Source organism: Anabas testudineus, chromosome 2 (genome assembly GCF_900324465.2).
Source record: "Anabas testudineus chromosome 2, fAnaTes1.2, whole genome shotgun sequence".
NCBI classification, from domain to species: Eukaryota; Metazoa; Chordata; class Actinopteri; order Anabantiformes; family Anabantidae; genus Anabas; species Anabas testudineus.
Window position 1 is genome coordinate 21,802,788 of NC_046611.1, and position 11,564 is coordinate 21,814,351.

An 11,564-nucleotide genomic window follows, 5' to 3' on the forward strand; every position below is an offset into this window, starting at 1 on the left:
CCACAGCGAATCATCTCCCTTTTTATGTACCCCAATCATCTGTATCCACTTCTCTCACACCGACTAGTTTTATGTCCTCTTTCACTAAATCCATATATCTCTTTAGTGTTCCTCTACACCTCCTGCCTGGCAACTCCACCATCAACATCTGTTTACTGCTATGTTCACAATATCTCCTCTGAAATATGTTCAAACCACCTCAACTGGCCTCTCTGGCTTTATCTCCTAAACATCTGACATGGGCTGTCCCTCTGATGTACTTATTCCTAATCCTACCCATCCTCGTTCAGAGATAACTTCATCATCTTAAACTCTGCTGCCTCCAACTCTGCCTCCTGTCTTCTCTTCAGTGCCACTGTCTCTGAGCTGAACAGCATCACTAGTCTCACCACCGTCTTGAACACCTTCCCATTTCGCTAACACTCTTTTATCACAACTCTCTGCATTAAAATATTAGTTTTAAATTGATACTTTGATTGGTCTGTGTCTATTTTCTTAACTCGTGAATGCTCATAAGCAGTTTTGGCTTTGCACTACAGTCTTCAGTCTTTCGACATGTCACCTCACACTATCTTTGCCCTGTTTGTTACCACACATTTCTTTGTAAAACACCTAAATCCTGTCAGACTGGCGACCTGTCCAGGTTTTACCCTTCCTCTCATCTAAAAACACCAGGGATTAGCCACACCCGTGACCCTTTACAATAAAAGGGGTTAGGCTAAGACTAGTGGATAAACCATGAGCCTAGAGAGCTCTCACCCAGGTCGCTTATAAGGGGTTGTTTAATTTGCACATTGTTGATTGGATGTGTTTTAATGTGTCGCATTGTTCTCTGAATCATATTAGGCAACATTTTCAAGAAATCCTACCTTTACAAATGCAAAACACAAGCACAATATTTCAAAATAACATTTTATTCATAGAGTAAATATCTAGACATTTGATCATGTATGTGTAATATAGTCAAAAACATCCTCCAGGCCATTGCACTCATTATCCAGGTACTCCAAGATCACATTACCCCCATTGTACAAGGGAGTTTCTGGGTGAGACAGCAGAGTGAGAAGGGTTTCATCCATCTGAAAAGCCTCACCTGTCTCAGAGTGGCACAGCCGCAGTTTCTGCAAATGGACAGGTGGAAGTCAAACTGTTAAGACTTATCCAAGAGATATACGCCTCATCAAGGTGACCATGTAAATGATTTATGAATTTACAGAAAAAGAGAAGATGGTACAAAAGCATATGAAGTATATGAAATCGCAAAGATACTCCATACATCGCTGGCTGAAATCTACCAGGCGATGTAGATATAAAACTTGAATAGAGAGATTACAGAAGCATCATTTATCACAAACACACTGTAGTTATAGCTGTAGCATGGAAAAACATGGACATGCAGAACATTTAACACAGGTTGACCCGACTTCCTGCGAGTGGAGCTCTTGCTTGCTCAAGTGCTCATATCTAACACCTGCATTCATGTGTGCAAATAGGTTTGACTCTTGCTTGCTAATAATGAGCTTAACTGTTGACAGCTATGTTGACACAAAAGGAAAAAGGAGTTTAAGAAACAAGAAAATATTATGAGAAAGGGAGAACTGGGTCAGTCATTCAACTGTACTTTTAATAGTACTGTTTCATCCTTGACTCTTCTCCTGCTCTGTTACCTTAGCTGTCAGTACATTATTGTTGTTCTTGAGGCCAGCTTGAGAGGCTGAAAAATCCACCACTTTTCCCACACTCCATTTGGAACAGAAGAACATGGGTTGGCTGGAGGTTTTAGATCCTTTAGGGAGATAAACTTGAAAATATGTTCTCTCTGTCTAGAAATCCAAAAGTGACAAGGAAGTGGTGAGTTGGACATAATAGCAAATACAGAATAATACACAGAGGTGCACTGTAGAAGCTTTTATTAAATCATAATCATACATCATAACTAGAATGTACCTGTGGAAGTCCCTTGTCTCCAACAGCATGTAGCTTCAGTTTCATTAATGCTACCTTGGCTGCAGTTGCACTATTCTTTGCTCCTGTGCGTCGTTTAGTTTTAGATCTGTCCTTTGACTCTGGGTGGTCACAAGAGAGGAATACAAAACATAATCCAGTGTAATAGATGTATTCACACAAAAACCCTGCAGAGTGCATTATTTTTGACAAAGATTAGATCATTTTGTTTAACAGTGATCCCATGTGGACCAAAAAAGAAATGACAGAAAAAACTCAAACTCCTGACAAAAATTACTACACTATAACTGACCCACAATCTTTTGCACAAACTCTTTAGTGGCTGCCATTCGTGGCTTAGTGACTTCCAACTTCTCACACTTATGATCATCTTGATGACGGTGGCTGTAAGGTAATAAAAATTTTGAAACTTTGAGTTCATTAAATCCACTGCTAAAACAGTAATTTATTGGTTCATATAATGTTATGAAGGTCATGCAATAACGTCTTCAATTTGAATCAATTAAATGAAGCCCAGATAAGCAGAGTTAGAGTTTAGAGTTTATGAAATAGAGGAAAAAAAGTGCACTTACGCCAAACAGAAATGTTTGTCACACTGTGGACATATTACAGGCAACAATTCTTTTCCCTTGCAGTCTTCAAATGAGCATGGATAACTTGTGGTGCTGCCCACAGTCGAGGTTTCCCTTTTCACTGGCTCCTGAAAACAGGTCAATGAAAAGTAGGTAAGAAAACAACACAGTCACTATACAGGATGTTCCAGTAGTAATCTTATCCTGGGAGAACATATTTTAATAGTAAAGTTTACCTCTGGACATGAATGAGCCTCTCTGCTTCTGTGCTCAAGGCTGTAAGAGATAAACATTACGTGTGCCTTTGCATAAAAATGAATATGATGAATATGAATGACTATTACATTCTTTGAAATAGTGTGAAGTAACCATATACTACAAATCTACACTCACTACTCTCATTTAGCATACTTTTATGGCACTTGATTCGATTTGTGCCTTACACACTACAGAAGTAAACACTGTACTTTTTAACTCAGGTTTAATCTTTTATGATGTATTATCACCACTGTATCACTTGGTGTAAAGCATTTAAATACTTCCTTCAACTTTAAAAGACAGTTTTATCTTACCAGAAAACACCACTGCAAGAATCACAAACAAATGGAAGGAAATCTATAAGAATGCGAAGAAGAAGTTAAATCAGTCCACGGTCAGAAAAGGGTAATTCAACAACAAACTGCACATGCCAACATAGTTCTGTTGTAACAAGGTTCACTGTTGCAGACAGAGAGAGAGAGAGAGCAGCCTCAGAGGACGAGTGAGAGTCTGTACATGTCCACAAGAAGTGATTGGCTTTGTTTCCCTTCACTTGTCCTCTGAGACCACGTCAGGGAATTCAGGTTTACATGAAACATCAGATATTATCCGTGAAATCAGACTGACTAGTTACCATTTGTCATTTGACAAATTAACTAAGTTGTGAAAATGAACTAACGCTAACATTAACATGTCTAGCTAGCTGTTAGCTTAGTTACAAGCTAACGCAACCAGATGAAGTCATCGATGCTAACTCCAGCCAGCTAACTAGCCGACAGGTTACTACGCTAAAACGATACTTGAAGTGATTCATAATAATAAAAAAACGGCGGAGTAATGTCGAACTTAAATATGTTGTTTATTGCAACTATAACAGACCTTTCAGATTACAGGACTCGATCTGACAATGCTTCCCAATATCTAATTCAGCCATCAGTTAGCTTTGGTTAACCGTGAATCTCTGGATGTCAACACGAACTTTAACCCCAAAAAGGAATCACGTGACTGAAATTGTTTAAAAAAAACAAAACGAGAAAAACAATTTAAAGTCTATTTTATTAATCTTTTATGCATGTGAAAATATTTACTTTTACTTGACTTCATATAGATAGATAGATAGATAGACAGATAGATGTATACATGTATGCATGCATGCATGTATGTATGTATGTATGTATGTATGTATGTATGTATATACAGTAAAATAGTAACAGAATATTAAAATACAACCCTTTCATCACAACATTTTCATCACAAAGTATTTTCTGTGTATTATTTTCAACGTAGTCAATTGAAGGAGACGTCAGGTGTCAATACGTCACTCGGGTAATAGAACAAGGTGTGGAGAAAGGTGCGTTCACTGGCTCTTTTGAATTGAAACTACGAAGCCGTCGGACTGGAAAATCTGCTCGCAGCACACCCGCCTGTAGACAGACTGTGGAGTGAGACGTCTGACTATCCACACACTCCGGATGTGTTTGCGTATGTTTTAGTTATTTACGCCGATTAACCCCCAAAAGCTGCCGAAATGAGCAAAATCTCGAAGTTATTCAAGGGAAGCTCCGGCTCGAGTTCATCGTCCAAAAGCCACCGGTCGCGGGGTGGACCTTCAGCCCAGGAGGCCATCCACAGACTCCGCGAGACAGAGGAAATGTTGACGAAGAAACAGGAGTACTTGGAGAAGAGGATAGAGCAAGAACTAATGCTGGCCAAGAAGCATGGCACAAAAAACAAGCGGGGTATGTTTTTATCTTGGTTTAAAAAAAACAAAAACAAAACAACAACAGTTGTGCACCTGTTTCCCGGAACCAAATACAATAGGCCCACACGCACAGCAGGGATTTGAGTCCCAGTCTTCCACACATCGATGATACCACTACTCGATCCAATAACAGTATTTTGTTTCTGATATGATTTTCATACTTAAGTATCATATTGAATGCAGGACTTATGTTTCTACTTCTGTAACGTATTTGTATCCCCTACTGTTATCAAAACAGAGAGACAGAAGCAGAATATGAGTACCACTACTTCATGGACCACTGGTTCTGCTCAAATGTCAAACAATCTACTTTTCTCATGTCAAACACTGACATCAGCTCAGACTAAACTAAACATTGCTGTGTGATGGGAGGCACCTTTTCTTTGGTTTGTCAACACCCAGCAACAAAGGTTCTGTGAAATATCCGTGGAAAGCAGGCGTGAAATGATCAGAGTCGCCCAGAAGTGACTTGTACAATATTTCTGTATCAGCTGCTCTACAGGCTTTGAAGAGGAAGAAGCGTCTGGAGCAGCAGCTCACCCAGATCGATGGCACGCTCTCCACCATCGAGTTTCAGAGAGAGGCGCTGGAGAACTCGCACACCAACACAGAGGTCCTGAAAAACATGGGCTTTGCTGCTAAAGCCATGAAGCACGTCCATGAGAACATGTAAGAAACATGAGCAGCAGACAAAACGTTGAATAAGTTAAAGGCGAAAATAGTCACTGTCCTTCATTGAGTTAGAAATAGCTGCTTCCCTAACCTTGATTAAATAGTACTTGGAAATTAATTACAAAAGACCAGGAAAGATGTGCATGCACTAAGATGAACAGATCTAGTGTGTGGACACATTGTCGCACTGTTTTTTAAACATGTACCCTAATGTTTTTGATAATTTGATATTGTTTATCTTAATATTTGTTTAGGTTAACAGTTTAAACTCTCACTCTCTCTCTCTTTAACAATAAAGACACTGAAGATACACACTATCAGGGCTTGTTTTAGCTGTAAAAGTTTAAACTGGAGTTTCTTGCTTCAATCCTTTCAGGGACGTTGACAAGATAGATGATCTGATGCATGATATCACGGAGCAACAGGATGTGGCTCAAGAGATCAGCGAAGCCATCTCCAGACCTTTTGGCGAGACATTTGACGAGGTTAATACATTTAAAGTCCTCGGTCAAATTCAGCTTGACTGACTGAATTGACAGGCTTTTACATTATTGTGAGGCGGTGCATTCTGTGTGCTGCCTGCTAATCTGTTTCTTGCTCTGCAAAAAGCATCAAACAGAGCTCTAAATCTTGTTTACATTGTGTTTCTTCAGGATGAGCTGCTGGCAGAGTTGGAAGAGCTGGAGCAGGAAGGCCTTGAAGAAAGCATGAAGAATATGGGCGGACTACCCACTGTGCCCAGCACCAAACTGCCTTCAGCACGGCCCAGTCAGCGCGCAAGTAAGTACAGCACTGCAAGAACATGATGTTTCTTTACTTATAATGTCTGAGCCACTCGCACAACTTTATCAGTAAAACTGATTTTACAGAGATAGTTTAAAAGTCAATCTAAAACCTTTGGGTGTGATTGGTAAAGCAGCTAACTTAAACTGGCACTGCCAGAAATACAAGTGTGCAGCTGCCACCATTAACGATTAATTGTTAAAGCAAGTTACCCAGTAAGAACTCAGGATTTATACTTGTTTCCCAGAGATTAAAATTCTGCAGTGGTTCATGTTTGTGAACTAATATCTTTGGGATTTTTTAATGTCGTGAAAAATAAGATTATAAAAGGCGGTACAATTGGAAAAAGTTCCTTTAGGCTCAAATAACTTAATTGTGGCCCCATTCATTCATTTTAAACAATATTTTCTTCATTATTTTGTGGACTTCAATGCCTTTATCCAATAACAGCAGTAGAGAAGTGTCAGGTAATGAAATAGAGAGGGAGTACTGTCATGCATCAAAGATCCACAGGTGGACAGAAACAGTAACAGGAGTTACGCCATCGCATGCAGAAATACAATAGCAAGCTGTAGCCTCGCTGATAAATATTTCATTTTAGTTTCACATTATTAATTGTTAACTGTTTCTTTTTTGTTATGTTTTTTTTTTTTTTTTACAGCAACAAAGAAAAGGGTTGAAGATGATGATGACATGCGTATGTTGGCATCGTGGGCAACTTAAGTACATGGAAGCAGCCTTACATTCACCAAAAGTGATACCACATACGTTATATAAATGTATTTAGGCTTTTTTTTTTTTTTTTTTTAGGGAAATTAAATCTTTGTTTGTAGAAGTATAATCTCACTTTGCAGGTTGTATTTATCAAATTAAAAAGTTTAAGTGAAGGAATCAACAGATGTTTTTTAAGACATGCTTTTATTTTAATTTCCTTTTTCATTTGTAGTTAACTTCTTAGAATATTCTGCAAATCTAAGCCTGAAGACATAAAGAGCCCTGTGATGTTTAACAGACTGAGCAGAATTCTTTATTGTAAATCGCACTGCTGTAAATAAACATGGCCTTTTCATCACTGTTGTACATACAGAATAAAGCTTTTCAATGTTGAACAATAAAACCCTACCCAGTAGAGTTGCCAGATAACTGCTGTTATCTCAGATTATGTATTTGCATATTTATCAGCTGTTGTATGACCTGGTTTTTCTGCCAGTTTAAAAGTTTCAGCTGGATCACAGCATTTTGTGTGTGAGACATAAGCTTAAGCTAAGGTGATCAACCCAAGTAGCCAAAAGGTATTGTGATATCGCATTTAATTCTGCTACGTGTTGTTATATCCATATTTTTTTACTTAAACATTCAGTTTCCTACAGACGTGGAGGTAACGCGTATCCGGTTTCGTCATGCTCTTATTTTGACAGACAGCCGGAAACGACTCCCTGAGATATCAGTTAGCTTGTTAGCTGTGTAGTAGGAAGTCCTTCTCCGGCAGAGCAGCCGCCCAAAGACAAATAACACCCGAAACAGACAAATATCTGGATAAAAACAGAGTATGGACGCGAAGACACCACTTCAGACGACAGGTGGGTCGGTCATTTAAGTATCTACTTGAGTTATCAAAGAAATATAACTATTCCCGCGGGTATTAAAATTAGCAGTAAGTTAGCAAACTGTCTCTATGCTAACACCCGCACCAGATCCTGACACGTTTCACACGTAGGACAGTAGAAAAACTTCTTATGCTGTTTATAAGTTTATAAGTAGGAAAGCTACAGCCTAGAAATATTTTTACATTTTTAAAACTTGTACATACATTGTAATAAACCTAAAATACACATTTTCCGGAGGATTTTTACAGACAAAGTTATTAACCGGTAAATCAGAAGAGTAATTGCTAGATTTTATACAATACTCACTGAATATATGAATTTAAAGGGAACTTAAAAGGCACATTAAATTGTGTAAAACTAAAACAATGACTCAACTTACTTACTTTCTAATACATACTTTAATAAAGCGAGTATCTTTGGTGGCGCATTGTTGATTGGGCAAAAACAGTTTTTTTAATATGTCATCTTGGGATTTCAGAAATAGGAAGTCTTGTGTTTTGACATGACATGTTACATACTAAATGAGAGAAATATATGAAGCAGATTAATTGATGATCAAAGTACAGTCATTTTGTATAAATACTTAAACTTAAGAGTTTATACAGTAATTGCTGATTGCAACCTATTCAAATGCTATAATATACGTATGTATTTATTGACCACAGCTAAAGATGCCACTGGGCCAGAAGGAGAGACCGGAAAGGCTGAAGGGGCATGCGGCCAGCTATCTCCCTGATATTCGTCTGGTGGTGCTGGGTTGGAGGTGGCCAGGAAAAAGCCTGACTGGAAACACTATCATAGGCAGAGAGGAGTTTCGCTTGGAGCGAGCAGCTGAGTTCTGCGTGAAAAGGCAAAGTGAGGTGCAGGGACGGCAGGTGACTGTGGTCGACACTCCTGGTTGGTTCTCTGCCCAGGATACGCCACCCTCCTATAAACAGGAGCTAGTGAGGGGAGCCTCTCTTTGCCCTCCAGGTCCTCATGCCTTCCTCCTGGTCATTCCTGTTGGCATGTTCACAGAAGTGGACCGAGCCCGCCTAGAGGAGCATGTGAGCCTGTTTGGTGAGGCTGTGTGGAAGCATACCATTGTGGTTTTCACCTGGGCGGAGGTGTTGAGGACCATTTCAATCGAGAGGTATATTCGCAGGGAGGGCAAGGAGCTGCAGTGGGTGCTGGAAAAGTGTAAGAGAAGGTATTTCGTCATAAATAACTGCATATATGGGGAACATCCCCAGGTGGGACGCTTGATGGAGAGAGTAGAGAAGGTTGTGGTAGAGGAAGGGGGCTACTACAATCCAGAGGAGTTGAAGAAGGAGAAGAAACCTCTGGATGAGAACCAAAATCCAGCCAGGGAGGTTCGGGAGCTGGGGGCGCGACCCAAGCAGAACTCTGGACTGGGTCTGTCCAAAACCATGGAGGTGGAGCCGGTTTCCAGTGAGTGAAGCGTTTAACTTGGCTCATAAGAAAGTGAGATTTTAAATGTTATCATTTTCTTCTAGTACATTTCTCTAGATTCCTATAATTTGACCACAAGAAAAAGCAAAAAGAGAAAATACAGTATTTTCATGGGAACCCCCTTACTGATGTAACCAAAAACTCCAGAATATAGTTTTTTAAGAAATCTGGACCTTTTCCATTTACCCAAACAATGATTCATTACTGTGTTGCTTAAGTCATTACTCAAGATCCTGTTTCAACAGGAAATACATTATGTTAAACCTGCAACAGCAGAAACTTTTCTGGCTTATCAGTAGCAGGGTAGCAGAAAAACACTGCCATCACCTTATCACTTTTTAACTTTATATAGGGAACTTGTTAGTAAAGAGTTGCTTATTAAAAATTAACGATTATAGCTGCAATTACTAAGTACAGATGGTGCCTTTAAGAAAGAAACAGATGCTTAATCTTATTACCACCCTGTGCCCAGCTGGTATGCCAAAAATTTAGATTGCAACGACATTTTCCTTGTCATTTCCTCTTCCTATCTCCATTAAAATCAAGAAAGACAAATATAGCAACAAAAAAAAGCCCCTCTTCTAACACAACTCCAGTACATGAATCAAAGCAGTTTAGCTAAATGTGTGAATAAATCTGTTACTAATGTTCTGTCTTTGATTCCAGATTAACCAGACTTTCTTGGCTGATGGACCCTCAAAACCAGAGCCTATTCTGTTAGCAAAGCTGCTTATTTGATAAGACAGTAATGAGTTATTAATTGAAATGTTACTGAATGTAGAAAGGATGGATTTTATTTATTTTTTTAATCAGACATTTATATAGTTTTAGTCTTGTGCTTCCAATGAGACAGCATCTTTTCACTGTTGATATGAAAATCCCTTTCAACATAAACCATGTGTTGTGTTCCTCAGTGTGGAGGTTTGTAACAGTGTGTGTGATCAGTGAATTCATTTAGTCTAAAAACAGGGAAGCACTAGCTGTTACATACAGAAGGTAATTGTCGTTGTTTTTAAACTTAATGTGTACAATCTGTAGTTATGGTGCATACCTATGGCAGAACTGCACTACTAAATTGTTACCGTGATATTCTGTCGATGACTGTTGAGGGAATTGCTTATATAATGATTCCCATTTGTTGTGACCAAATTGTAAATGCTTTTCTCATGCTGCAATGTTTATGAGTATACCGTCATAAAGCACTTCAGCAGTTTTTTTTTTTTTGTTGTTACTTTAAAGTAGTGATTTTGTTTTCCTCCAGTATATCTATCAGATGTTTGTATGACTTTGTGGCATAAGGATGTGTCTGGGGCAGAGGGATACTCTATAATGTGCATCTGTTTGTGCGTTGTGCTGCTGGACTGACCTTGTGCTGCCCTTCGAAAAGACATGCTATTATCATCAGTGTGTGAATTAGCTAATTAATTTTTATTTATTAATGTCTAAATCGGTCTTGAAGCAGCTACTTTACAGTGCTTTGTACTTCATCCTTATTAGTATTTGTAGAGTTTAAAGCACGTAAAGTCTCTTACAGAAACAGGGTCCACTGTTTCCATGATGGTTTTGTGGCAGCTATTTTTACAGGGCATGAGAGGTAACATTTCCCTACAGGAAAAACTAGAAATGTTATACACAAGGATATTGGTATTGTGTTCTCTTCCTTTACTTAACCACCTTTTGAACTGTTGGCTCAATTGCATTTCCTTAGCATTCGCCGTGCTATAATCTGTTCCCACCAATTGTCTTTAGAGTTTATGATCACTAGTTGCACTTTGGAGCAATATTTGTCTGAGTGGATGCCTATTCTGTTTATATTTTGCTAATATACGAGGAAGCACATATTGCACCGAATAGATGGCAGTGGTAACAAGGTCCAATAACTGAGACAGTGGGGACTGTTGCATTACTGACAAGTAAGCAATGCAAGATACAAAATATTTTAAAGGAAGCTTTACAGCTTTAACAGTGTTTTGTGAGGAAAGATCTTTCAGTACAAAACACGTCGACGGGGCACCAAAACATTATATTTGCCTAAAACTGGTGTAGTCTGTGGAGTCCAGTATGCAAGGCTCCAGGTTTGTTCCACATATTTGTGAAGCTGGTTAGCATGAAAGCTAGTTCAACAGTACAGTATTCGACAGAAGACAGGTAATGTAAAGGGCTTTAGGCTTCATTTAGTATCTTTTCAAGGTAACATTGGCTATCAAGCTCTTGCTGATGACAGGTGCTCTGGACAGATACTAACATAGCTGTTTTCTAAACAGTAGATTTGTTCTGTGAGCCTAACTAGGACTGATTACCACCCTCAGTCATCAGATGCAGTTAGTATTATACCATTGATGTAACAGTCACAGTGGTGACAAACTACAGCTAAGAATGGTTGTATAACCTAGTTGGATCACTGCCTCTTGTTTGGCATCTAACCACCACACGTCTATATGTGTACATACAGAAATGGCACAGAGAATAAACAGGTGCACATTGCAGAGTCCC

General features: G+C 39.0%; 3 protein-coding genes across 4 annotated transcripts; 2 read left to right on the forward strand and 1 right to left on the reverse strand.

Moving 5' to 3' along the window:
• Positions 1–898: 898 nt before the first annotated feature.
• Positions 899–3,780, reverse strand: zfand1 (zinc finger, AN1-type domain 1). The gene is made up of 8 exons (XM_026364321.1): positions 3,675–3,780; positions 3,110–3,152; positions 2,774–2,813; positions 2,538–2,665; positions 2,258–2,349; positions 1,948–2,066; positions 1,668–1,823; positions 899–1,121 (listed from the first exon to the last, which is right to left on the reverse strand). Exons 1-8 carry the CDS (start codon positions 3,727–3,729, stop codon positions 945–947), a joined length of 810 nt encoding a protein of 269 aa, XP_026220106.1. The 5' UTR covers positions 3,730–3,780; the 3' UTR covers positions 899–944.
• A 368-nt stretch (positions 3,781–4,148) lies between these two features.
• chmp4c (charged multivesicular body protein 4C) lies at positions 4,149–7,155 on the forward strand. Its single transcript, XM_026364323.1, has 5 exons — positions 4,149–4,534; positions 5,049–5,226; positions 5,606–5,714; positions 5,883–6,009; positions 6,674–7,155. Exons 1-5 carry the CDS (start codon positions 4,324–4,326, stop codon positions 6,733–6,735), a joined length of 687 nt encoding a protein of 228 aa, XP_026220108.1. The 5' UTR covers positions 4,149–4,323; the 3' UTR covers positions 6,736–7,155.
• A 285-nt stretch (positions 7,156–7,440) lies between these two features.
• On the forward strand, positions 7,441–10,672 carry gimap4 (GTPase IMAP family member 4). 2 transcript variants are annotated; one of them, XM_026363725.1, is made up of 3 exons: positions 7,441–7,592; positions 8,285–9,083; positions 9,738–10,672. In XM_026363725.1, the coding sequence occupies exon 2, from the start codon at positions 8,291–8,293 to the stop codon at positions 9,056–9,058; it is 768 nt and encodes a 255-aa protein (XP_026219510.1). In that variant the 5' UTR covers positions 7,441–7,592; positions 8,285–8,290; the 3' UTR covers positions 9,059–9,083; positions 9,738–10,672. The 2 variants fall into 2 exon arrangements, with proteins under 2 accessions (XP_026219510.1, XP_026219512.1); XM_026363727.1 differs by having other exon boundaries at positions 8,285–9,050.
• The last annotated feature ends 892 nt before the right edge of the window (positions 10,673–11,564 follow it).

Coding starts and splice junctions, on each gene's coding strand:
- zfand1 (XM_026364321.1), bottom strand. CDS start 3,729: ATGGCTGAATTAGATATTGGGAAGCATTGTCAGATCGAGTCCTGTAAT. Junction 2,350..2,537: donor GACAAACATTTCTGTTTGGC/GTAAGTGCACTT, acceptor ATTACCTTACAG/CCACCGTCATCAAGATGATC. Junction 2,067..2,257: donor GTTTGTGCAAAAGATTGTGG/GTCAGTTATAGT, acceptor GTGACCACCCAG/AGTCAAAGGACAGATCTAAA.
- gimap4 (XM_026363725.1), top strand. CDS start 8,291: ATGCCACTGGGCCAGAAGGAGAGACCGGAAAGGCTGAAGGGGCATGCG.
- chmp4c (XM_026364323.1), top strand. CDS start 4,324: ATGAGCAAAATCTCGAAGTTATTCAAGGGAAGCTCCGGCTCGAGTTCA. Junction 5,227..5,605: donor AAGCACGTCCATGAGAACAT/GTAAGAAACATG, acceptor CAATCCTTTCAG/GGACGTTGACAAGATAGATG. Junction 6,010..6,673: donor ACGGCCCAGTCAGCGCGCAA/GTAAGTACAGCA, acceptor TTTTTTTTACAG/CAACAAAGAAAAGGGTTGAA.